Source organism: Pan paniscus, chromosome 5 (genome assembly GCF_029289425.2).
Source record: "Pan paniscus chromosome 5, NHGRI_mPanPan1-v2.0_pri, whole genome shotgun sequence".
NCBI classification, from domain to species: Eukaryota; Metazoa; Chordata; class Mammalia; order Primates; family Hominidae; genus Pan; species Pan paniscus.
In genome coordinates, this window is record NC_073254.2 from 99,233,683 (window position 1) to 99,261,033 (window position 27,351).

General features: G+C 37.9%; 1 protein-coding gene and 1 long non-coding RNA gene across 5 annotated transcripts in view; both read right to left on the reverse strand.

The window, feature by feature from the left end:
• Window positions 1-641: 641 nt before the first annotated feature.
• Window positions 642-9,036, reverse strand: LOC134730604 (uncharacterized). Its single transcript, XR_010112447.1, has 3 exons — window positions 8,434-9,036; window positions 7,841-8,039; window positions 642-2,404 (listed from the first exon to the last, which is right to left on the reverse strand). It is a non-coding gene; the product is annotated as an uncharacterized LOC134730604 (long non-coding RNA).
• A 13,884-nt stretch (window positions 9,037-22,920) lies between these two features.
• The window catches only part of HMGN3 (high mobility group nucleosomal binding domain 3), a 41,117-nt gene continuing 36,686 nt past the window's right edge, over window positions 22,921-27,351 (reverse strand). Inside the window, exons 4-7 of one of the 4 annotated variants that reach the window (XM_008975327.6) lie at window positions 25,259-25,309; window positions 23,955-24,068; window positions 23,735-23,834; window positions 22,921-23,402 (exon numbers count right to left, since the gene is read on the reverse strand). In XM_008975327.6, the coding sequence (XP_008973575.5) occupies window positions 23,389-23,402; window positions 23,735-23,834; window positions 23,955-24,068; window positions 25,259-25,309 (279 nt within the window). In that variant the 3' untranslated portion in view covers window positions 22,921-23,388. Of the gene's footprint in view, window positions 23,835-23,954; window positions 24,069-25,258; window positions 25,310-27,351 lie in introns of all 4 variants that reach the window. The other 3 variants (XM_003805818.7, XM_008975333.6, XM_008975320.6) reach the window with 3 other exon arrangements.

Consider the following 27,351-nt stretch of genomic DNA (forward strand, 5'->3'; position numbering starts at 1 on the left):
ACATGCCAAAATGTTAACAAAGGTTATTACTAGGCGGTGGTGGTAATATTTTCTTCTTTATACTTGAATATATTCTCTAAAATTTTCCCAATTGCTTGTTGTGAATGAGAAAAGAAAGTAGTTTCTTGAGATGAAATCGACATTTGTTGAAGATACTGTGAACATTGTTCAAATGACAACAAAGGATTTAGAATATTACATGAATTTAGTTGATAAAGCAGTGGCAGGGTTTGAGGGGATTGACTCTAATTTTGAAAGAAGTTATACTGTGGATAAAATAGCAAACAGAATCACACACTACAGAAAAACTTTTCATGAAGAATCAGTCAATGTGGTAAATCATTGTCTTATTTTAATAAATTCCCACAGCCATCCTAACCTTCAGAAACCACCACCCTGATTAGTCAGCAGCCATCAACATTGAGGCCAGACCCTTCACCAGCAGAAAGACTAAGACTTGCTGAAGGCTCAGATGATTGTTAGCATTTTTTAAGTAATAAAGTATTTTTCAATTAAAGCATGTAGATTGTTGTTTTTAGACAAAATGTTATTAAACACTTAATAGATTACAGTATAGTATAAATGTAACATTTTTATGTACTGGGAAACAAAATTTGTGTGACTAGCTTTATTGCAATATTCACTTTATTGTGGTAGTCTGGAATCAAACCTGCAATATCTCTGAGGTATGCCTGTACCATAAAATTTACCTGTTTAAGTGTACAATTCCATTGTTTTTATATATTTACATATATATATATAGATATCATCACAATCTAATTTTCATTATCCAAAAGAGAAACCTCATAGCTATTAAGAGTCATTCCCCATTCTCCTGCATCTCAGCCTTAGATAATCACTAATCTACTTTCTGTCTCTACAGATTTGCACGGGATGGACTTTTCATATAAATAGAATCATAATATATAGTCTTTTGCAACTGGTTTCTTTCACTAAGCGTAATTTTTTGAGGTTCATTCATGTTATAATATCTATCAAGTCTTCATTCCTTATCATGGAATGATATTCCATTGTGTGGATGCTATGGTTTAATGTTCCCACCAAAACTCATGTTGAAACTTCATTCCCATAGTAACAGTATTAAGAAGTGGGAACTTTAAAGAAGGGATTAGGTCATGAGGGTTCCACCCTCATGAGGGGATTAACGCTACTATGGAGGGAGTGGGTTAGTTATCTCAGCAGTGGATTACTGATTAAAAGGATGAGTTTGGCTTTCCTCTGTCTATCTTACATGTTTGCTTTTGCCTTCTGCTATAGGATTGCCCTCACCAGTTGCTGGACCGTAGTCTTGCATTTCTCAGCTTGCAGAACCATGAGCCAGATAAACTTCTTTTCTTTATAAATTGCCCAGTCTGTGGTACTCTGTTATAGCAGTGAAAAATAGACTAAGACAATGGATATACCACATTTCATATTTCCATTCATCAGGAGGCAGACATTTGGGCTGTTTCCACTTTTTGGCTAGATTTTTAAACTGTTAATAGTTTTTTTCTACGTGAAGCCTATTTCTTAAAGGGTCTTCTTTTTGAAAGTCTTATAGCATCATTAATTTATCCCATTTATATTAATCTAAGACATTAAATTACTATTATTTAAAGTTCCCAGATAGCATGAGATAATCAATTATCAATCATTATCCTTTTAGACAATCAATTATTGTACTAAATTGATGTCATCTCAGTCAAAAAACAGAGACTTGGCATTTTAGTGAGCTCATACAGCTTCAAGTTAAATGTGCCATTTCTGCAAGGTTTTCTGATATAATGAATATAACACACAGTTTCCCATCATTACCTCTGAGGCCAGTGAAGGGGCTGGAGATAGGACCTGAGGTTGCAAATCCCTGTTTCAAATTACAGAAGAGTGTAACAGGCACTTAGCTTTATTGTTTTCAATTACATAAAGTAACAAGGACTAATTTCCAAAGCATTGGCATAAAATGTCCCCAGGGGATTTGGTTTAATGAACAGCTAAAAGTGATCTACAATGAACATATTTGCTATTGTACATAAATGGTGCTTTTAAAGAGCTTTAGTTTTTTTTCTTAGGGAGGGAAATCTGGTTTAGCCTGTTCGTATGTTGTAATACACAGAAGGAGAACCTTGCATTGCATTCTGTCCCAGTGGTTCCCAGTGGTGCGCCGAAGAGCAAGCATAAATCCTCTTTCTCCCTGATGTCTTTTTACCCAGCTTGCACCCATCTCAGGTAGAAGAGAGCTGATCCTGATGGCCTGGTTTCAGCATTTGGAAGGGATTACTTTTTCCAGGGTGGAACTGTCTAAGGCATTTACACATCCAGCAATTACAGGTAGGGTCCCTTTTCTCTGACTCCATCTTAGTTCTTTTTTTCCATCTCCAACAGTGTCCAGGTTCATTGCTCTGACCTGCGAAACAGAAGCAAGGCAAAGGAAATGGCAACACTTCGATTAATTTTGAAAAAAAGAGATGATGTTGATGAGGAAATGGTAGGAAAAATGCCATGAGATGAAGGCTATCCAGAGAGTAACACTCTTTTGTATGCTCCTTTACAAATCTAACTTGGTCTGCCCCTGCCCGCGGGCTAGGTCTACTGGACCCAGGTTTGCATTTGCTAAGAAGATCTGTAGCAGAAGGTCCAGGTCAGCTAACTCGTCTAACAAACAGTCCCAGACCTCAGTGGCTTAATTTGATACAAATATATTGCTTCCTCACATCACAGTCAATGTGGTTGGCAGTCACGCAGGAGGAGTTCAGGTTTCTTCTATCTTTTGACACCACCATTGTCAGCACATATCCTAGTTGTCACAGAATGAGTGGCCAGGCATACAAGTCATGTATATCACTGCCACTCATCTTCCATTAGTCAGAACTCACATAGCCTGAGCCTAATTGCAAAGGGAACCAGGAGGAAAGTAAACGGGCTTGGTAAACACTAGGCAGTGTCTCTGCCACACCAGGTCTGAGCTAGGGGATGAGAAATATTTCTATTCCTCTCTGAAGGCCTGATTTTGGTGTCTTTGGAAGGGACTCATTGTCACATTTAATAGTAAATTCTGAGATTTGCCTTTCAATTTAGTGAATAGTAGGGGTTCACTTGAAGTTGAATTGCTGAATATTCCTGATTCTCCATCAAAACATCGTCTCAAATAGCATCTAATAGTACCTGAATCAACAGTTGGAGATTCTGAAAAAGTGAAATTCAAAAGCTTTGCTGGATCCTCTCTAAGTAGATTTTATTTAGTGTTGTAAAGGTCAATAAGAGTGCAGTAGTGTACTAGAGCTTTGGCTCTTTCCTGATTTACACTGTTGAAATGTTTTTTATCACTGAAAAAGATTTCACCTTAAGCAAAAAAAAATGCTACTGGGATTTTCATTTAACCTGTGTGTGCACAGGACACACTGGACTTTCAGGAGTGAAGCCCAGTTGTTAAGAACATGGGTTCTTTGAAGACTGTCTTAGTGTGACCTTGAGCAATTTCCTTTTTTGTTTGTTTGTTTGTTTGTTTGAGACAGTGTCTTGCTGTGTTGTCCGGCTGGAGTGCTGTGGTGCGATCTCAGCTCACTGCAACCTCCTCCTCCTGGGTTCAAAGGATTCTCATGCTTCCGTTCTGGAGTAGCTGGGATTTACAGGTACACACTACCATGCCTGGCCAAGTTTTGTATTTTTTGTGGAGATGGTGTTTTACCTTGTTGCCGAGGCTGGTCTCGAACTCCTGACCTCAAGTGATCCTCCCACCTTGGCCTCCCAAAGTGCTGGGATTACAGGCGTGAGCCACCACACCTGGCTGAGCCATTTACTTAATCCTCTGTGTCTCAGTTACCCTATCTGTCAAACTGAAGGGTGAGGCATAAGGATGATAATAATAGTACTTACCTGGAATAAAGTGGATTGCCTTGCTTATCCTATATTCCATCTCCCTCCAGGGGTCCTTCCCCTCCTGCGGAGGTTGAAAAGCTAATATCTGCATTTCTCAAACCCCTTGGCACGTAGGGACTTGGATGTTAGGTCAGTCTTGTCATTTAGATTGGCTTGTTTGAAATTTGGAAGGCAGATGTGGAGGCCATTCTCTCACCTCACTTGGCCATTTTTCTGCTGGAACGCTAGATCTTGGAGGTGTGAGGCTACATCTGCAGCAGGGGTCCAGCGTCCTTTCCCCAGCTTCTTTGGTGCCAAAGGCAGGGGTAGTGGTGGGATCTGCAGCAGCTTCTCAAATCTAGATTCCTGCTCTGGGATGCATTCTTGAATTTACTAGCTCTCAGTGACCTTGAAAGTAGTAGCTTTCCTAGTGGGAGAGTTCTGTATTTCTCTGATAATTACTTTTGGAGGCCCAGCCTAGAACCTATTCCTTCAGCCTTTCCAACAACTTTGTAAACATCTAATTCCTTGTATTGAATCCCAGCTTGCATAAAGTGGTTTCATTTTTTCTGTAATGAATCCTGACAAAATCAGTATCTCATAGTGTTATTGTGAGAATGAAATAATATATGTAAAACACTAAAACCTGGCATGTAGTATTAAACACGTGAGTTTTACTATTATGTACACATATGACCAAGAATGTGAAAGGAACTGTTACAGGATTGTCCAAAGAGTTCCATTTTAAAAGATGAATCTAGCTCTAGCAATATGGCTACCCAGCAGCAAATAAAGTGGAGATTTAGTTATACAAGGTTAATTTGCCCACATTCCCTTTCACATGCTAATTAAGAAAAAGCTGTTCGGCCCTCTGCTGACCCCATTACTTTGACAATTGCCATTTCACCTGGTCCTAAAAGGGCGCAACCTCAAATTACTCTTTAGCTCTTGGACTTTATGAGAACATTGTGGATAAAGATGAAAATGCACCAAGAACAGAAATATCTTATTAAAACCCTCTTTTTAAAAATCAATTTATTTAATTTCAGGAGCCAGCTAAAGATGAATAACTGTCTATTCTAAAAAAAAGTGCTAATATAAAAGAAGAAAATTTTAAACAAAATTGTATTTGGTCACTTTGAAACATCCTTTATTCAAGATTTTAAAAGCCTAATTTAACATTCATTATTTCATCCTGAAATCCATTCAGTCTGCCTTTCTTATAAATTACCTTTTCAATGCATGCTTTGTATCAAAGCCACAGAATCGTTTCCTTTTGTGGTTCCTTTTATTGAGCTGATATTTTGAATCCAAAGTGACCATTACTTGCCAGGCATGAGGAATTTTCAACAACTCAATATCATTAATGAAATTTGGGTGGCTGTTTTTGGGGATGGCAGATGTTTGTTATGAATGATGATGATGATATTTTTGACAAAAGAGAGACTATGTAACTAGCTTTTTCTGGAAATAATTCAGTTTCGTATTTACATCCTTGTATGACTTAATAAGCATCTTCTATCGTCAAAGAAGGATTGCTGGATACCACAAAGAAGAAAGGTGTGAATACACTTTAGAACCAGGTGGACTCTAATGAGATTCTAGCTACAACTTTAATAGCAATTTTTGGCAAAAATTATTCCCAAATCTCATTTGTAAAATAAGAATAATCATAGTTTCTCCTTGGATTTTTTTTTATGATCACTAAGGTAAACATGTATATAAAATACTTAAGAGAGTGCTTGGCCCATAGGAAATCTGTGGAACTACTCCTGACTACAAGCAAGTTGCTTTAGTTTTCTCACTAAAACTTCTTTGCAGAATATTAAGATAACTTTGTTTCAAGACCTAGTAAATGCTTCTAAGTATTATTCTGACTGTTATTACTATTCTTTACAATTAGTCAACTCTCTTTGAACCAGAATATTTCACTGACAGAGTACTCCTAAAATATGACAGATGACAATGGGTTACTGTATTTTTCATAAGTCACTCAATAGTTCTAAAAAATAATAGGTTAAAAATAATAAAAGCTGGAATAAAAATGGCTACAGACCTAAATGCCACAGAATCAGTTCATGAATTTCTATTGTTGCATGAAAAAAAAAAGAATTTTTTTTCCAGTTGAGCACCTGTTTATTTCAATCAGCAGAGCACGGGAGACTATATCTGAAAACTTTGCTTCTGAGCTCAGCATCTAAACCTACTCCACAGATGGTTTTTATGCTACTTCTAGACAGGAAATACAAACTGTTCACAGAAGTATTAAATATTCTTATAGTCGTTATTGGGAATGTTTTATGTTTACAAATGTGACTTCAATTATAACCATTTAGGGCTTTAAAAAGCCAAAGGCAAGGCCATTGTGCCACTGACATTTTCTACAATGATCATTTGTAGATCCCCATGAGTGTATTTTCATCTGCCTGTGCAAAGATGCTGAGAGTTGTTGAGAGTTCTGAGTATTCTGTTAGTTTTGAGTTACCAAAGCCAAGACCCCTGCCCTGGTCCAAGGAACTGACTGGGTCTTGGAAGTTGAGGAGGGAGTTTCCTTCTAAGTACCCAATGCCTCTTGTCCTTCTAAGGCACGATCCACACAAACCCAGGGAATAAGGACCCTGATCTCCCATAGCCATCACTGGCCATCTGACTTACCTTTCACTTTACCTTAACCTGTTGTTCTGTAACCAGACTCCTCAGTGCTCTGTCAGATAAACGGCAATCAAATGTGATTGCCAAAGTTCTACCTGCTGTTGTCAGTACTGAGGTTTATGACAGTGGTATATCTGACTGCTACTCTGAATGACCTGGAATTACCACATTTGGGGCTCTGTCCTTCAAAATCAGAGTATTTGACACCAGATATTACAACATAAAAATTAGGTGTAGATAACGAGTAAAATCCTCCTTTTGTGGAAAAAAATTGTGGTTTTTCCTTCTTTGACATCCCCTAATTTGTAAAAATTTTTAGAGACAGAGTCTTGTTCTGTCACCCAGTCTGGAGTGCAGTGGCACGTACCATCATAGCTCACTGCAGCCTCAAACTCCTGGACTCAAGTGATCCTCCCACCTTAGCATCCCAAGTAGCTAGGACTACAGACATGTGTCACCATGCCCAGCTAATTATTTTATTTTTTGTAGAGATAGGGTCTCACTATGTTGCCCAGCCTGATCTGGAACACCTGGACTCAAGTGATCTTCCTGCCTTGGTCTCCCAAAATGCTAGGATCACAGCCTGAGCCACTGTGCCTGAGCCGTCCCCCAATTTTAAAAATACTTTATGGGAGTATAATTTACATACCATAAAATATACTCATTTTAAATGTATAATTCAATTACTGTTTGTAAATTTACCCAGATTTGCAACTATCACCAAAATTCAGTTTTAGAACATTTTGGATTGTTCATTGCTAGTATACTGAAATACAATTGATTTTTGTATATTGACTGTGTACTGCAATTTTGCCAAACTTTTCAAAAGTAGTTCTAACAGTTTTTTTTTCTATGTGTGTTTTCCTTAGGATTTTCTAAATACAAATTCCTGTTTTCTGTGAATAAAGACAATTTGCTTCTCCCCTAATTTTTAACAGATTTCAAATCCAGTCCGTTTCTGAGAAGGAGATATTGGGAGGAGATGCTGATCTTGGCCATACAGCCCTTGCAGGGTGCCTGTCTGGCAAATCTGGAACCAGGAACCAGGAACCTATTTCTTGTTTTCAGGAACAGGACCCCTCTTTGGAGTTATTTATTTTCTTATAACTGCAGTTGTAATTACATATATGTTTTTATATTTATAACTGATATTTAGCACAGTTAATGAGAGTGTTTTCCTTCTTAGGTTAAAAAAGAAAAGAAATGCAAGACTGGTAATTCAAATGCTTTTGGGTGGCATTTATGGACACAACTATACATATGTACCGGAATTTCTACTAGGTGTTCATTGCCATTGCTTCTTACTCAGCTGAGCAACGAAAGAATTACTCACCCCTCACAAAAAAAATTGTCTCCTTTATTTTCCTTTTTTCTGCGGAATTTGTCAATAGCACTTGATGTGACATCTTCATAAACTCCCTTTGACTTCATATCCATGACCCATTTATTGCTAAATTCTATTCCTTCTCTCTTATCATATTGACACAAAGGGTTTAACTTTTTAAATTATTCTTCTTTCTCTCCTTGGCCACCTGAAAAGCCAAAGATATTTTCTCCGTTGTTAAAGCTATTTAATATTCTTCCAGATAAAATATCAATCTACACATTTACCATTCCTCATCTTGATTAATGTAAACTTCTCCTGTTGGCCTTACTTATAAATCACTTTCATTTGCCAAAAATTATTTTCCATCTTTGTTCTTGTAAGAGCATATCTTTACCAGACTCTTCTTTTGTTAACTGCATTCCCCCTTAGGATTTCCATTATATTATGAATCTTGTTTGTCTTCTATGTGTTCTGCTTCCTGTCATATTGGCTAATGTTTTAACTTTGAGGACTTTAGTCTCTGCGCAGCTATCCTTTTGAAATGTAACTCCTCTACCCATTTCAGAGAGTAGCACTCATACATCCACACGTTTACCAACCTGGGGGTTTGGAAGTCAGGAAATGTGTTCTGTTTTAGTCATCTGTGTGCCCCCAGCACTTAGCACAGGCCTCTGCTTAAAGTTGTCTCTTCACGTTCCCTGATGACTGAGCATCTTCTAGGCGCCTGATGCCCTGCTGCACTCTGGGGACAGAAAAAGGAATTAGAAGCTGTCCAGGGCTTTGATGAGCTCACACTCTAACTTCGAGGATTGTGAAAAGAGCAACTTATTATTCATTGTGATGAAGGCTATGATGGAGGCACAGACAAATGGCTGTGAAAACATAAGGAAAAGACCTGCCCAGGGGTGAAAATTTCATGAAGAAGGTGCCACTGGAACAGGACCTGGAGGGAGTTTTTACCAGAATCGAGACTCTAAGCAAAATGGTTCCATAGCTGTTGAAGTAAAAATGAAAACAAAACAAAACAAAACAAAAAAACCAGTATATTAGTAGCAAATATTCTGGGCTCCAGTTCCATCTTTGCTATTTTCTAGTCATGTGGTCTTGGGCACAACATTTATCTGTGTTCTGATTTCCTTATCTTTTAAATGGGAATGATATGACAACATACCTGTCAACAATTCTGTGAGGATCACATGAAATTATACATGTGCAAATCTAAAACATTATATGAAAATAGCTTAATTTCAATATATGCTATATATATGGTATGAAAGTTTGTATTCCCTATTGGGAAGCCAATCGATAGTATTTGTGGTTAAAAGTTATTTTTATAATATACATTAACATATATAATATATAATTATTAAAAATTATGATTAAAAAATCAATAACTGAGAACAGAAAAGCATATTATTTGGAATTTTGGAAGCAAGACACTAGGGGAATACCTGAATGTGTTTGCTTTTGGGGAGTGAGCTTTGGAGGGCAAGTGTGTAGTAGGCAGGTACTTATGTATCACTTGACTTTTAAAACATTTGGCTTTAAAAAAGGTAAAAGTAAATAAAAAAGAGTGGAGATCCATCGAGAAGGGAGTTTATTTGTGACCTGGAATCCCTTGTTCCATCATACCCCCAAAGAAGAGCACAGACCCTGCCCCTTGAAGCCTGACCTTGTACCCAGATGCTCACTCTGACTTCAGGATGGGAGATTACTGAAATTCTAGAGCAGTAGGTCCTAATGAGGGATGTACTGTGCCCTCAGGGAAAGTTTTTGTCTTCTGGGGAGTTATTATTAATTGTCACAGTGACAAGTGATGGTGAGGTAGGTGAGGGGCTCTGGAGTGGGTCACTGGCATCTCCTGGACAGGAACTAGGGATGCTAGACATCTCGCAAGGTGTGAACAGGTCCACACAGTGTAGGATTGCCCTGATTCTCTCATGACTTTCACATATCCTACTGTACATTCATGTAGTTAAAAAGAAGTCACCTTGTTTAAAAGTATCCAAGCCTAGAATCTAACTGTGTTTTAATATATTCACATTGAATTTTCTGAAATTTTCTTGCAGTTTTAAACATGTTTAGTTTAGACCTTTAATAAGTATTGTGTGCACCATTTCAGAAAATCATATCACCAATAGTAACACCATTCGTAGACTTTGAGACTCCAGTGCAACTGTAGCTGTTGCATCACAGTGATTCCAAGCATACGTAGCAACATATTTATTCTCTATTTCAAAGTTTCAAGTATAAAAGAAGCATGTTGATAATCCACTGAGTAGGTTTTATTTTTCTCAGGTTGTGCATTTATCTCTTCCATTATGTCTTCTTGTGAAGTCATGCCTAAACATCTACATATTAAAATATACAGTTTATTATAAATTACTTAAAAATTCCTATTCATTTTACAGCTAGAGCAGTATGTGTTGATTTTGAAATTATGCCTGTAGATAAGTTATATTATCTATGAACTTTATTTCAAGATAGTAAAAGAGTTTTGAACAAATATTTATTACATAAGGCAGTAAGTCTGGCAGGGCTTGAGTACAGTTATTTTAGGAAATCCTGGAAGTTCTTTTTTGTATTTGACCTGGATCCCTACTGTCACTGTTTAGGGCCATTTTCAATTCAGTCACCTTCCCCCTCCCTTTAGAGATGGAAAAGAGCTACTCAGAATCACCTTAAATTTTTCTTTCTCTTTTTAAGTCCAAAGGTGTCAATGATGTAATATTGCCCACTAGGTTTGGCATAGCAAAGCCTTTTCCGGTTATAAATATAATTTTGCATGGTTCACAGTTCAAAATCCACGTGTTTTTTTTTTTCTTTTTCTTTTTTTTTTTTTTTGTGGAATCAGCTGCAGGATGGCAGGAGTTTTTCTGCAGTCTTTCAGTGAAGCCTCTCTCGAGCTTCCCCGACTGGTTATGTAGAACTGGTCCTGCTTCCTGATCTGTGGGGGCCCCATGTGCCTCTACCCCAGAGCTAGGGCTGCTCTGCATTCTACCCTTCATACTGCTAATTCACCAAGCTAATTAGGCTGGTTAAGGGTCTGTAAAGGCAGAAATCTGTTGGAGTTTAGTCTCATTCATTTCTTTCAGAGGAACTTGCAAGGAAGCTCCTGTCAGCTTTTGGAACGGGAACAGAATCTCAAAGGCTTGGCATGAGAAATAGCTGAAGGTGCCAACCTTCCAGGCCAAAGATTCTAGTCACAAAGAGTCCCAATTCAACTTTTTCCCTTGAGGCAAACTTCAAAGTATGCAGGAATCAAAAACTCATATAATGAAAATAAACCAAGGGATAACACACTTAGCTAAGACTTGCTGGAAACACATTTCTCCCACTGTACCTCAATTCTCTCTGCCTCCAGAAAGACCTCATGGTACTTAATTACTTGCAAGGAGGACAGAGCAGGTTTTCTGATGTTCACTTTATTCCAGTTGCGCCAGTTTTATTAAATAAAGTTATGTAGCTTACCACTAGCCAGGCACTGTTCTAAGCACTTTAAAAATGTTAATTCATGTAATCCTCATAACATCCCTAGGAGATAGGCACTTTTATTATTCTTATTTTACAGATGAAGAAACATGTACACATTGTCTATTTTTCTTTGCTGGTAGATGTTTTTCTTCTTTCCCTTTTTTTTTTTTTTTCCTTACATAAGGTTTTAGGACAATGCATAATTTTCTTGTAGAACTTTTTTTTAATGATTGAACAAAATCACAAAATGACTAGAGCAAAGCATAATCTCAAAACACGACGTTTAGAGTTGTGAGTTTTTTGTTCTAGTGAAATATGAGCTACTTAAGGAATTCCATAGAAGGGCATAAACTAAAACCTCTTAGAGATTCATTTGACCATTAGGCCTAATTTAGAAGAATAATACAGCACCAGAGGTTTTAATCTCTTGAATTTCTCATGTTTTATGTGCTCTTGGCATTGCCTAATTTTTTTCCCTACTAGTGAACCTCTAGGCTTTTGGGGGGTGGCAAGAGAAGAATAGCATCCTTACAACCTGTGTAAGGCTATTGTTCACACACCAATGCACATATTAAAAGAGCAAATGTCCAACTATGGTCATTCACACTTTGCTTGCACCTATATAGTACCATTTATATGCAAGCTTTTGTGACAATTTGATTTAATGAATATCCAGCTAGTTGGTTTAAAAAACTATCATAGTTCTAGCAAAGTCTTGAGACTTGTGGTCTGTTAAAATTAGAACCCTCCTGCTGGAGCATTTTGGATTTTGAAAAAGGAAAGTATATGGCAGCTTCACTTATTAGATAAATCTTCCATAATATAATTTCCTTAGGGTATTGCAATTCTTACCACCCCTATTTTGGAATTCTGAAGCACATGCCATTTAGATTTGGATTATTTTCAACTATCAATTAGTGGGGAGAGGTGGGACTACTCTCCCCTTTAAAGCATTTTTCCATGCCACTGAAATTTTACAGGAAGCTTGGTATTAACTGGAATGTTCAGAGAATGTGGATGTCTGGCTACTTGGATAAGCAAAGAGTTAATGAGAAAGCCCATTCTGTTAGAATTCTTAGCCTTCTTTGTAAAACTAATTAGCCCACCTAATGGCCTTAGAAAACAAAGTATGTAGTACTAAACATCACTGATTCTTTCTTTTAGAGAACAAGGTATTGGTATGCCTGAGGGTCCTCATTCAGGAGGACCATTATTGCTCTACAGAACTGTAGTTAGAGAACAGAGAGGACAGGACTCAACCTTCATTGCTTCCTGGACTTACCTACTCTGGAATTCTTTTCACTTGTATCTCTAAGTTTTTTTTTTCCTTTCTTTCTTTTTTTTAATCAACAAGATGCACAGGCTCTGGAGCAGCTTGCCAGGGTTTAAATTCTAGTTCTACCATTTGCTCATTGCATGATGTTGAGCAAGTTAATTCCCTGTTCCTGAGTTTCCTCATCTGTAAAACAGGCAAAATAGTAGCACCTACAACAACCCATTACTACTCATGTTATGAATATTAAATATTCACACTAAAGCACTAAGGAGAATGTCTGTGTCTGAAATTAGGCAAACTGCGAAGTCTAATGGGACAGTCTCCAAGACTGTCCTCACTTCTGACACTAACTGCAAGCCTAGGGTGGGTCTCTAAAACCATGCCTACTTTTGATAATCCACTGAAAGAGCTAACAGAACTTACTGAAAGCCATTACACTGATAACTGTTACAGTTTACTACAGGATACTCCTTAGAACCAGCCAAAGGAAGAGACACATAGGGCCAAATCTAGGAGGGCTCCAAACACAAAGCTTCCATTATCCGCAGGATTTTCTACTCTCCTGGTCTCAATGTGCAACAATACACATGTAATATTGCCAACCTGGGATGCTCACCTTAGCTTCAGTGTCCAGAGTATTTATTGGAGCTTCATTATGTAGGCATGATTGATTGTTTGCCCATGTGGTTAAACTCAGTTTCTAGTCTCTCCCCTCACTCTCCAATGTCACGCTAACACCACATGGCTCAAGGGCCACACCATGGGTAACCTTGTTAGCATAAACTACCAGGAGTTGTCTAGCCCACCATGAATAACAAGATGTTTCTTTCACTTGGAAAATTCCAAGAGTTTAAAGGTTACCTCCCAGAAGCCAGGGACAAGGACCAGACCTCTCTTTGGGTCAGGCCAATTTCTTTATTACGCAGGGTAAGCATTCTCCTAATGTTTATGATTATAATAGTAATTGCCCTCTTTCTCTTATAAGAAGATCAAAGAAAAACATTTTTTCCCACTTCTCTTTTTATTATAAAAATGTACAAACATACAGAAAAAAACATTGTAAGAAACACCAATATAACCACCACACATTTTGCCATATGTATCTATCTAGATGAATATGAGTATACATATGTATGCATATATAATAGGTATGTTATGTATGGGTAATATTTTTGGTAAATCATTTGAAAATCAGTTGCAGCTATCACAACCATTTATCCCTCAACACTTCAGCACACATTTCCTGTGAATAACTACAATACCACTATTATAACTTATAAAACTAACAGTAATTTCCTAATATGTAATATCCAGACTATATTCTAATTAAAGATAAAATATGAGTTAATTGAGGGATCCAGTTAGTTTCCAGACTCCTTTTCCCCAGACACATGCTCATCCTGTATCTCCCCCATGGAAGAATCTAGGGTGGCTTCATGTTTCTTGCTGTTCAAGTCCAAACACTGGTGGCTGACTTTCAAAGCTTTCTATGATCTTGTGGGTCTTTTGTGCATTGCCTATGTTCCCACATACATTTATGTAACATTTCCTGAGTGCCTACTGTGTGCCAGGCATGGTGCTGATTGCTTTGTGTTCACAGTCTCGGTTCCTACTGCCTCATTCCATCAACCTTCTGCTCAGACATGGTGTCTCCTTATCTTTCTGCAAAAACTGTGTGCATTGATTGTCGAGAGGGGTTATTTTGTCCTCTCAGCCTTTAGAGTTTCCTAGTTCAGTAGTCTTCAAATTGTGTCCCATGGATTCAGTTGATGAACCCCAGGAGTGGCCTTGAGGTTGAGGTGATGGCCAAGAGGTTGGGTCATAGTGTCCCTATAGCTTCCCCTACTACCACTGAGAAAGAATTGTTAGTATTCTACCACTTTTAAAAAAATGGTTTTACAAACCATTAATCAAATCCAACCAAATCCTTTTACAGAACAGTGAATCAATTTGCTCACATATCCAAAACTTGGGTTTGGGGAGAAGAACCTACTTCAGGGATATTTGAGTACCCATGCTTACCTTTAGCCTTTGGAAAGGTTGTCCCCTTGTCTGAACAGCCACTCAAACTCCTCTCAGATCCACTCTTATCTCCTTAAAGCATTGGCAACATCTACCCTTTCGTTATCATTAAATCTCCCAACAAGCTGCCCAAGGTGGTATCTTTCTCTGCTCTCCTAAAGAATTTTTAGTCTGAACTGCATACATTTAACATTTAATTCTGTGCTCTGGAAAATATTTTTTCTTTTTTTGTGTGTTTTAGTTTTCTCTCCCTTCAAGGTCAATGGTACTTTGAACTCGGGAGAACGACTTCCACTTTTTAGTCCACCAAACAAATAAACATTTACCGAATAATTACTGTGTACCAGGCACTAGTTGAGGTGCTTTGAAGAACATAAGGATGAATAACTCCTTGCTTCCAGATGCTCAAATTCTATTTGTGAAAAGAGACAAGGAAATAATGTTCTACAGTGTGAATGAAGTAAGTACAAAATATAGGTCAAGAAAGGTGCTGTGAAAATGCAAGAGGAAATGCAACTCATTATAACAGAAAAGATCAATAAAGTTTCCATTTGTTTCTATCCATCACGGGGCACCCTGTAGACAAGTGCTGTTGATTAACAGAGGGTTTTACTCCATCTCAGTTTTGATGAATTAGTATTCAACTTTGCTGGGAAAAAAATCCAGAAGTAGATATGGCCAAAGGCCTGTTTTGCCTTACAAGAACAAAGCCAAAAATTAAATCTCTTTTTGGGGTTGTGATTACTCTTGCAACACAGGGCTCAGAACATAGTAACTGCTTAACACTTGCTTGTTAAAAGCAGCTTGTGGTGCTTTGTACATACCAGTTTTTAAGAGTACCATTCATTATCAATTTCCTACATTGAATTCCATTAAAGAGCAAAAGCATATTTTAAAATCACCTTATTCCGATTCGATCCTACCTTCAGGAGATTTCAAAAATTTCTCAGGAGAAAAAGCAATTCTTTTGGAATTCAAAGGAGACTCAGCTCCAAGAATAAAACTACATCAGATAATTATTAAGGTCAAGCCCAGGTCTACGATTCCCAACTCTGAGGCTACCTTCCTCTTATCATTTATTCCCCAAAACTATTTAACCTCAAATTCAAATTCCATAGGCAATTTGTGTGACATTCTAGGGTTTTCTAGTACAAAAATATATTAGTGGAAGAGCCACAAGAAATACTCAGGACAAATTATTTCCTGGAAGTACAACTAAACATTAATTACGCCAAACCCAAATTGTCATGTTTGGCAGGCACTCTCTGGCAACCAGATGAATAATACTTTTAAGATGTTATTCATTAAGTTAACGTATTTAATTTCTTGTGGGTTTGTTTATGGCTAACATTTGTTAAAGTCATGGAGATATAGTTCCCAAAATGAAATCCATTAGAGAAACTACATTAAAGGTGTACCATGAAAGAGGTTAGGATTCCATAACGGCTCTTGTAAATGTATGTTTATTTGTGTTACTATGTAATTAATGTTGGCTTCCCCACCCACTATACTCTAAGCACCATAAGAGCAGTGAAACTAACCTTTTCACTACTGCTTCCCTAGTGCCTTGCAAAATGCCTGATACCTAGGTGTTCAATATATTTTTGCTAAATTGATGAACTTGGAAGATAGACTTTGGCGCACTCCTGGATTACTCTTTGCCTAGTAAAATATACTTCTTGGAGATCAGGATGAACTCACAGAAGACACACTAATCAATTTGCAGAGGCGGGAACAGCTAGGGAAAGTGTAGGTTGAGCCGTAGGAAAATGCTGTTTTTGCTGGTCCAAATGAGAAGAGAAGATAAACCTTTCTTTTGGTTCAACCTAATGTGACCATTTTGAATATTCCTGCTCCTTTTTCTCAACCATCTGAATTTATAAGACTCATTTAAATGCATCACACTTTTAAAAGACATCGGCTGGGCGCAGTGGCTCATGCCTGTAATCCCAGCACTTTGGGAGGCCGAGGTGGGCGGATCACGAAGTCAAGAGATCGAGACCATCCTGGCCAACATGGTGAAACCCCGTCTCTACTAAAAATACAAAAATTAGCTGGGCGTGGTGGCATGCGCCTATAGTCCCAGCTACTCGGGAGGTTAAGGCAGGAAAATTGCTTGAACCCAGGAGGCAGAGGTTGCAGTGAGCTGAGATCGTGCCACTGCACTCCAGCCTGGCGACCGAGTGAGACTCCATATCAAAAAAATAAAATAAAATAAAATAAAATAAGACATTTATGTCCTATGACCATAATCTGGCAGGGTAAGAGAAACAGAGTTGTTTTAGACAGGATGTGATAGACAACTTTAGATATTTGAGCAGCTTTGGGGGAAGGATCAAATTAGCTTATATGTGCCTGATCCTAGTTTAACTGGAATCAATAATTGGAAGCTACAAGGAGACAGTTCTTAATTCAGCAATAAGGGTGAACTTTCTTTCAGAGCTGTTTGGATGATACTTCTTCAAACCGGATGTATTTAATCAGTCTGAGTAACTCTTTGCTTGATCCTATTGTAAAGAGAAATCTAAGCCACATCAGGGAGAGACTAGATGACCTCAGAGGCTCTTCTTAGCTTTAGAGTTTATGACTTGGCTTCAAGGAACCCAGTGAGACCCATTAACGTAGGTCCAGGTGTATTTATCTCTAAGGGGATATTCTGTATTCAGTTGTTAAATATTATATGATTTAAAAAGAAAGGTATTACAGATCATGGTATAATTTTTCTACAAAAGTGAACTTGGGTCTAGATTAAAAATAAATGTGTATACACAAGGTGAACAAGCACTATCACAAGAATAGGACCACAACCAACAGAAATATTTTCTTAAATTTGTGGTATTAGTGTTTTAAAAGGCTTTAAATCCAAACTAAATTAGATAAAGATTAATTTTTGCATTAATTCCAAGGAATACTTGCCAGAACCATGGTTTATATGTTTGGGCTACACCAAACATATAGTGTCCAATTAGCTTCAGTTGGAGATGGATATAGCAGTGCTAACAACCCTGAGCTTGGTCATTTCCTGTCCATAAAAGACCAAATTCAGTTCAACAAGTATTTACTGAGTCTATTTAATTTGTCATGTCCTAGAGGCACAAGGGAGAATGAGACAACGCAACCACTCCTCAAGGAACTAATGTGCTCCAAGTTTTGGCTAGAAATATTAATACTCCTGTATTGGTCCATTCTCGTGCTGCTAATAAAGACATACATGAGGCTGGGCAATTTATAAAGAAAAAGAGGTTTAATGGTCTCACAGTTTCACAAGGCTGGGAAGGCCTCACGATCATGGTGGAAGCCAAAGGAGGAACAAAGGCACATCTTATACGATGGCAGGCAAGAGAAGTCAGAAGCGAAGGTGGGGGGAAGGCCCCTTATAAAACCATCAGATCTCATGAGAACTAATTCACCATCATGAGAACAGGATGGGGGAAACTGCCCCCATGATTCAATTATCTCTACCTGGTCCCTCCCACGACACTTGGGAATTATGGGAACTACAATTCAAGGTAAGAGTTCGGTGGGGACACAGACAAACCACATCACTCCCTGAACACTTAATTTGTGCCATTTAACACTTCTTAACACCTTATAAAGTAAGTACCATTTTTAATCTATTTATATATAAAAATACTAAAATATAAATAACTGAGTAAGTGCTTGTGGTCATACAGCTGGTGAGTAACCAAGACAAGTTTGGCTTCAGTGTTCACAAGCTTAAGCATTATAATATATTGCCTTCTGAGAGAAGCACAATTCCTTTGCATTGTTCAAGGGATACCCACTGCCTCTGACAAAAAATGTGGTACATACTCATCAGAAGATGGCTACATAGCCCGTTTGTATTCATCCAATGAGTTCAACTGATATTTGTGGAAAACCTACTGTATTTTAGATACTGCACCAGGTGATTTCACAGTGACTATCTCATTCAATCTTAACAGCTTTGTCAAACAGATACTATCTTTATTTTACAGAGAAAACTGAGAGCTAGAACTTAAACGACCTGTCTGGGTTCACACAATTTTTGAGAAATAGTGCTGGGATTTAAGCTCAGGCCTCCTAAGTCCTGTGCTCTCAGTAGGCTTATAAAAGTCATTTTTTAAAAGAATACAAGTCAGTAGTTTTTAGTATATTTACAAAGTTGTGCAAGCATTACCACTATTTAATTCCAGGACATTACAAAAGACTCCCTCCACCCTTTAGTAGCCACTTCCCTTTCCTTCCTCCCCTGTCCCCTGGCAACCAATAATCTAGTTTGTGTCTCTATGGATTTGCCTATTCCAGATATTTCATATATGTGGCCTTTTATGTCTGGCTTCTTTTACTTAGCATTTTGTTTCCAAGGTTTATCTGTGTGGTAACATGTATCAATATTTCATTCCTATTTATGGCTATTCCGTTTTATGGACATATTATATTTATCTACTCATCAGTTGATGAACATCTGGATTAGTTTCCACTTTTTCGTTGTTACCAATAATGCTACTATGAACATTCATGTGCAAGTTTTTGTGTGAACATATGCTTTCAGTTCTCTTGGGTATGTACCTAGGAGTGGAATTGCTGGATCATATGATAACTGTTTTAACTTTTGAGGAGCAGTCAAACTGTTTTCTAAAGAGGCTTCCCATTTTACAGTACCACCAGCAGTGAATGAAGGCTCAAATCTCTCTATATCTTCTCAGTACTATTTTTCCTTTAAAATTATTATAATAGCCATCCCAGTGGGTATAAAGTGATTCTTCATGATGTTTTTCAGTTGCAATTCCCTACTAATGATGTTGACTGTCCTCTCATATTTCAAGTGCTTATTGGCCATTTGCATCCATTTTTGGAGCGATGTCTATTGAAATCTTTTGTTTTTTTTTTCTTTGAGATTGAGTTTTGCTCCTGTCGCCCAGGCTGAAGTGCAATGGCATGATCTCAGCTCACTACAACTTCCACCTCCTGAGCTCAAGCAATTCTCCTGCCTCAGCCTCCCTAGTAGCTGGGACTACAGTCATGTGCCACCACACCTGGCTAATTTTGTATTTTTAGTAGAGACAGGGTTTCACTATGTTGGCCAGGCTAATCTCGAACTCCTGACCTCAGGTGATCTGCCCTCGGCCTCCCAAAGTGCTAGGATGACAGATGTGAGCCACCGTGCCCAGCCTAAATTACTTATTTTTAATTTGGTTTCTTGTGCTTTTGATGTCATACCTAAGAAATCATTGCCTAATTTAAAGTCATGAAGATATACATGTAAATATTTTAAAATCGGGCTTTCAAAGACTTTCTCTTCTCCCATGAGGGAAGAGATGCATAATCACAAAGTTCCCTTTATGGCTTTAAGTGAGCCTAAGTCTCTATTTGGTGTTGTAAAATTGGGCTTATTTTCACTAGGGGATAGGAACATTACATTTAAATAAATAATTAAACATTTTCTCCTAAATTAAAATTATTTATGTAAAGTGCTTATTACAGGACCTTAAACACATTCTGGCTATTATTATCCTAATCATTATAACCATCCTAAGATTTTAAATCAATATTCTGCATAAAATAATAAATAGAAAATAATAAAAGTTTGGCATTCATGGTAAAGGGAAAAACATTCAAAAAAGAGACGCGTTAGCATGTGATAGCTGAGCTGAGACAGCTTCTCTAAGCCCATTATTTTTGGTCAACCTAAGGGATAGCATTTGTACCTCTAACCAACAGTGATGTCTCCTAAAATTTGGGGATAGAAACCTTCATTTCATACCTGTTTCCAACTTCTTAATTATGTAAACATACATTTAAGATTTTATGGGATGGTTCACCTATTGTTTGACCATTGTATCTTCACTTTTGGTTCAGATTAACTTTTCACAGAACTTATAATTGGGGATTCCAGGGCCACATGCCCATTCTTGCTGCACCAGAATCCATGGGGTAGCCTCCAGAAAGAATTTTAAGTGTGCAGTAAATTTTAAGTGTACAAAGAGTGCAACTCAATTATGGGGGTACCATCTGACTCAAAGTGATTGTAGATTCATAGGGCTTTTATGATTCTCCAGCAAATTAGCAGACAAGTGTCTTAGAGAAGAAGAATCTTTTTCTAATTTTCTATAAATTCACCAAAGGGGTAGCAGTGGGGCAGTGCATGGAGAGTCCCACAGCTTCCATGTAGTTGAAGGTAGTGTGTCCTTATCTTTGGCAGCATATTCATCAAGTCTTCAAGTTCTGGGGGACCAATTTAGGGATCCTGGGTTATTTTGGGTAGCTGTTGTCTCTATGGTATCTGCTCGGTTTTTCAATGTGGCCATGATAATATCCATATATTGTACTTAAGTAGACACCAATAGCCTACAGAACCCCTGATCTTTGTGTGTTTGATGCTATTACTGATAGCAATAATAGTAATAATTGATGCTATTAATAATAGTAATAGCACCTATGGTTATTATGAGCAACAATGATTTAAAACACACTGACTCCCCAATAGAAAAACAGACAAAATCAGAATTCACAGAAGAAATCCAAATGACCATTAAACAGAAAAAGTTTAATTTTACTAATAATAGAATACATTTAAAATTAAAAGTGAGGCATATTTTCATTTATTAGACTGACCAAAATGAGTGCTGGCAAAGGTGGAAAGAGATGGTATTCAAATGTTGGTGATGGAAGGGGAAATTGGTACATCCTTTTTGGAGGCAGTCAAAATGTCAAATGTATATTCCCTTTGATTCAGACATTCTGCTTCTGGGAAGTTATTTAGTTGAGCAGAAGAAATACATAGGTAGGCAAAGCTTTGTATATAAGCATGTTTACTGCAGTATCATTGACAGCATTGTAATATTAGAAATGATCTATTTCTCCAACTACAGATTGAATAAATTCAAAATAGGATACTGATTCATTCTCTTTTAAAAATTATATATATACATATATATGTGTGTGTGTACATAACCCTAACACACACACACATACACACACATGAGAAAGAGAAAATAGAGAAAATAGTGTGCAGTGATTATCTCTGGGATGTAGGAATGGGAGGAAAAAAGATTTTGACTTTTTGCTTTATGTATTATTGTAGTATTTGGCCTTCTTCTAAAAAAAATCACTGGTATCACTTATATAATTTTTTAAAAAGTAAACCTAGGGAATTTATGGTTCACTTCTGGAATGGAAACTAGCCAGCAATATACTTCAACTGAGTACTAACTGTATACTGAAAATATTTTTGTGAAGAGTTCATTGGATACTAGATATTTTTCTTCGAGGTAAAGCAGTTTTTAGCATGTCCAAAACTCATGAATTAAAGTATGTTTCATACTCAGAAGCCAAGCAAACTATGAACAAGATTATTCTGTATATAACATGGTTGATATATGCAGTCAACTAATGACAGACTTGGGACAATGAGGCAAGTTTAAGTTCTTAGGCCCAAAATATAATCTGGAGGAGGAACTTTGTTTTTGTTCATAAGCACAATATAAAAGCATCTAAGGCCCAAAGGAACAACAGCTTCTTTGCAGGAGTCCCTGAGCAGCACAGGCACTACCTGCCATCTTAAAAGATTCAAGTCTTCATTTAAGACAAATGCCCAGAATTCAGCTTTCCTGGAGTGCTTATGCAGTTACCAAACTTCTCAGGTTGCAAACAACAACGAAAAATTACATGTATAAAATAACTCCTCTGTTCCTGGCACTGCTATGTCCTTTCATAGACATAAAGACACTGTTTAAAATTCAAGACTCCAGCCTGGATTTTCTCCTTCCAGTAAGTCAAATACACTCCACATCCCTATTTCTTATCCTAGAAAGGAGCTCTAATAATACCCATGCCAACTCCATTCTCAAACTGATGCAAGGCTGAAACACGCTCATGTTGGGTAAAGCACTTTCAAAGCTGTGAAGTTCTCAACTGAATGCAAAGGATTTTGTACAAATGTGACTTAGTATTTATCATTTCAAAAGTGGGAGATTTTCAAAGTTGAGCCTTAGTTTATGTTTTTTTTTTTTTTTTACTAGCTTTGATTTAGCAGCACTATATCCTATTTATAAGGATTTTTAAAAATTAGTGCTTTATGAAGTTTTATTATACAGTAATCATTGCTGGTCACTTCTGGTATAAAGTGAATTAGATGTAATTCTTCTACATTAGCATTCATAGATGATTTTATTAAAATAGTAACAATGTTAAAGGCCAGAAAATTAAGAAACAATCTTATTTGACTTATTGGAGATACCGCTATGGCAAGGTCTATCAAAATTCTTTATATCTTCTGCAACAATAAAATGAAACACTCCCAAAATGCAGTAAAGATACTAAGAGTCAGGTATTCTGCAGACAAGTAAACCTTTTATTTTAAACCACAAATAGTCAGCAGGTGGCCACAACTATCCATGTTTCATTAAAATCACATAAAACCTAGGTACAAAAGCACCACTGATTATTGCTCTAGAAAAACTGCATGAAAAATTCAAATATGCACAGTAAAAACACCACAGTATGCACAGGACTAAATTTTAAAGCAAGTGCATGGAATGCTGAATCAATCTTACACGCAGCTTCCAATATTTAACTGATATTTATTTTACTTGAGGATGATGTAAATTTCCAAAAAGCATGACTATGAGACGATAAAATGTCCATCCTTATATATTTTCGTATGCCAACTAGTAGAGTCCTAAAAAATTAGCATTTACAAAATACTTGGTAAAAATAGCTTTTAAAAGTTGTCCCAAGAGATACATAAAATCAACCCCAATTTTTCATGACAATTCATTCTCCCTCGTTATCTACAGATTCAGTTTTCTGTGCCTGTGAAAAAGAAAGGAAAAAAAACATATAGTTACTACTGAAACTACTATAAGCAAAGGAAATTCCACCCACCAACACACACAGTTTTGAACATTTGTTTTCTTTTTTTTTTCCAGCTTTACTGCAAAACCTATTTCAACTCTGAGTGAAGAAGACAAGGCAGGAATATATTACACAAACACTTTGTTTCATTTATTGCTTTCTGCTTTTCAAACAACCACAGAAGCCTTACCTGCAAGCTCCCACTCTTCATAATGATTAAAAAAAAAAAAAAACCACCACACTACTATCTGATTCTAGTCACTGCAAACATGCAGAATTTTCTACTGTACCCTTAACTCTCACTGTTTCAATCTGCCCCTTTACTGACAGTGTGCTGGGTGGGGTGCCTCTGGAGGTTGAGACATTAACAGTTGAGCGAGAGATGTGGATCTGCAATAACATTACAGGCAATAAAAAGAGACATTAAGAACGTGCTATCACCGGCTGAAGGATTGAGAAATTTCTTTAAAGACACTGATTCAATCAGTGGGAGGTATTTATGGAAAGTACCTCTTCAGCTTTAGTTTCACCATTTTCAGATGGTGCAGTACCTTCCTTTCCAGCTTCCTGCTTTTCCTCCTTCTTCCCTTTAGCACCTCTGCTAATCTTTGCTCCAGGTTCTTTCTAACAGAGGATCAAAGCACAGTGAAAGAGAATGTTAGACACGGTGTGATGATGGCTAAAATCAATCAGCCTCTGTCCAAACACAAGGTGAAGTACAACCGTTACCATCATGGTGGCCTTTATGGAGACACGGGAGCCTAATTTTGCTGGGTTTCAACTGAGTTACACTGCACAAATATGAGTCTCTGTGAAAATGTAGTAACAGGTTGCACAGAAAGTCCAGTGTACTTTCTCTTCTGTGGAAAACACAATGATTCCTCTCCCGGATTTGTTCAGTGGACCTCCCCTCCAGTAAGGGGAGAAGTGGTTCTGCCACGGAGAGAGCAGCAGCAGGACTTGGGGAAGGAGGAAGCAGAGCTGGGGAAGAACCCAGCCAGGGGGTGGCTCTGTGGCTGCTTTCCAATGAACCCCTCACGTGGAGACATGTGGCTTGCATGACTAGAAAGCTGGGAAGGTGCAGGGAAATGAAGCCCAGATGAAGAAAAGTTCCTAATTTTAAGACCAAACAACAAAAGTGAGTTCTGTTTCTGAAATCACCTACTCATGCCACTATACACATAAGTTTTAAACAATTCACATGGGACAATACCAAAGGGCAGAGTGCAGAAAAGCCATTTTGGGTAAGTTCCCTAAGAATTCTGTACTTCAGTTTCCTCATCTGCAAAACAGGATATTTGTATCTACTTCAACAGAGTTGATGTGAGGGTCATATGAGTAAAGCAATCAACCTTATCTGCCATACTATAAGGGCCTTATAAATGCTAATATTACCTGCTGGCATTATTATATTATTATTATTAGACCTCAGACTGGCCTGCGAAATCCAGTTAGATGAAGTCAGAAGCCCCTTCCCAAATTCCTCCCATAGTGGGGCAGTGCTGCCAGGGCCCAAACTCATCCCCGCTGTGTGCCACATGAACCGCATGTTCACGAGGCTGCTGCCAAACCCCCATCGGACATGAGGCTTCTCAGAGCAACATCTCTGACTTCCCGTGCCTCACTGACCAAATGGAAAACACACTCCTATTAACGCAGAAAACTGTGCTTTATGCCTTTAAGCAAGCCCGTAACAGTGGTAATGGTTTCAGTTTGGATCATTAAATACGGCCTTTCTTTGAATGATTCTGAGGTAGGGAATTATAATTTATTCATTGTTTAAAAAGCCAAAAGTGGGAAACAGCACTTCTTACCTTAGCAGATGTTTTTCTTGGTTTGGGTTCAGGTTTTGGTGGAGCAGGTTTCTGCAAAGATAATTTAAATTACACAAATACTGAAAAAAAAAAAACTATCAGCACCAAAAGAAACACGAAAGGACTAACAAAGACAACTATCCATTTTGACATGGCTTTGGTCATTAAAAAGTATTTCATCCTATTTTCAGCACCGGGTAACAGCATAAAGATCTCTGCATTTCATAACTATTTTCACCCTGGGTTCACAAGGGAACTGCAGGTGAGATCGAAAAGCCGACTCCTTATTCCCTGGTCCAGAATAGCTCTCCGGGAACAGGTCTAAGCTTCTATCTCCAATGTGTCTGTTCTTCCTTTTATCACAGCACAGCAGCAAGAGGAATGACTCAGGCCCATGGCCAAAGGACTCAATGAATTCAGTTGCACTGGCCTTCCTAACAGTCTAGAAATCACAGCACAATCACTAGCAAAGCCCAACTGGTAATGAAGACTGCTGCCTGTGAAGTATTTCAAAATCACTTCCAAATCCTTCCACTTCTAATGTAGATTTCGAGTTCTGTTGCCAAGCTTCTTCCTACTTTTATTCTCCCCAATGCCAGCTCAAGGTGAGAATCTCTTGTCTAACCAGATATGCTGGGCTCATTTGTGTCTAAAGGTTTTTATTGAGAACATCATTATAATGATAAAACGTCTACTGTTAGCTCCCAAAGTTTAAAATTTTTCACAGATATTATTAGCCAAACAGTCCCCTAGGAAACTATTTTTCTCCTGCCTCATGTGGTCCTCCTCCAGTTCCCATGAGCAGCACCTGCACACCGTGTGACCATGGACCCTCTGCCACACAATGCTTCAGCCCTGGCCAGCTTCCCAGGGGCCTGAGACCAGGTGGCATATGCGGATAACTGGGGAAAGATAACCATTTTACACCAGGAGTTTTCTGTGGATATTTTAGGGCAAATATTTCTCTCATAGAACTAGAAAAAAGTGTACATCTCTCCTGGCACTAGAAGAATGGTTTTAAAATAGAAAACACGGGCCAGGGTCTCCCCCTATGGAGAAAAATACATGTTCCTCCCTAGTGCCTCTAGGTAATTCACGTTCACACTGAATCTGCCCCTTTTCATCAAGGGCATAAAGTGAAATTGTAGACAGTTTGATTTCAGAAGATTGGCTGTTAGAAATGACCTTTCAAATAAAAAAAGAAAATCGAGCTTGAAAAGTTAAGAAATGTTTTTATTAATCTTCTTATCACTCTAAATCTGCAGGCCAAATACAGCAGCTTTCATGGCTCTTACATTTTCAGAATTTAAAACATTTTGTCATCCTAAGCTTTGATATACTGTATTAATATACATGTTTTCTCCATTTACAGTAAACAATTTCCTTTTATATTATTTTCTGTAGGACAGACCTTTCCCTCTGACCCAGCATTCAAGTGTTTTGATAGGACCAGGAAATGAGGTTTTGTAGTCTGTAATCCTGCTGGCCTCTGAGGAGGCTCTGTTTCGGTAGCACAGGGAATGATCTCAGTGGAAGGTGCTTATATTGCTGGTTTCTGGTGCTCAGGAAAAGCTTTGTTTTAAATTTTGGTTTTCACTTGACTTACAAGGTCTGTTCCCTTAACTGCCTGGAGATTCACAACAGCAACCCCAGCTCTTAAGTCCTCCTAGTGACTGACACCTCTTCCTAATATGGTTTAGCTGTGTCCCCACTCAAATCTCATCTTGAATTGTAACTCCTACAAGTCCCATGTGTCATGCGAGGAACCCAGTGGGAGGTGATTGAATTATGGGGGTGGGTCTTTCCTGCACTGTTCTCATGATTAGTGAATGAGTCTCATGAGATCTGATGGTTTTAATAACAGGAGTTTCCCCGCACAAGCGCTCTCTCTCTTTGCCTGCCACCATCCACGTAAGACATAATTTGCTCCTTTTGTCTTTCTCCATGATTGTGAGCCTTCCCCAGCCACATGGAACTGTAAGTCCAATTAAACCTTTTTCTTTTGTAAATTGTCCAGTCTTGGGTATGTCTTTATCAGCAGTGTGAAAATGGACTAATACAGTAAATTGGTACCAGAAGAGTGGGGCACTGCT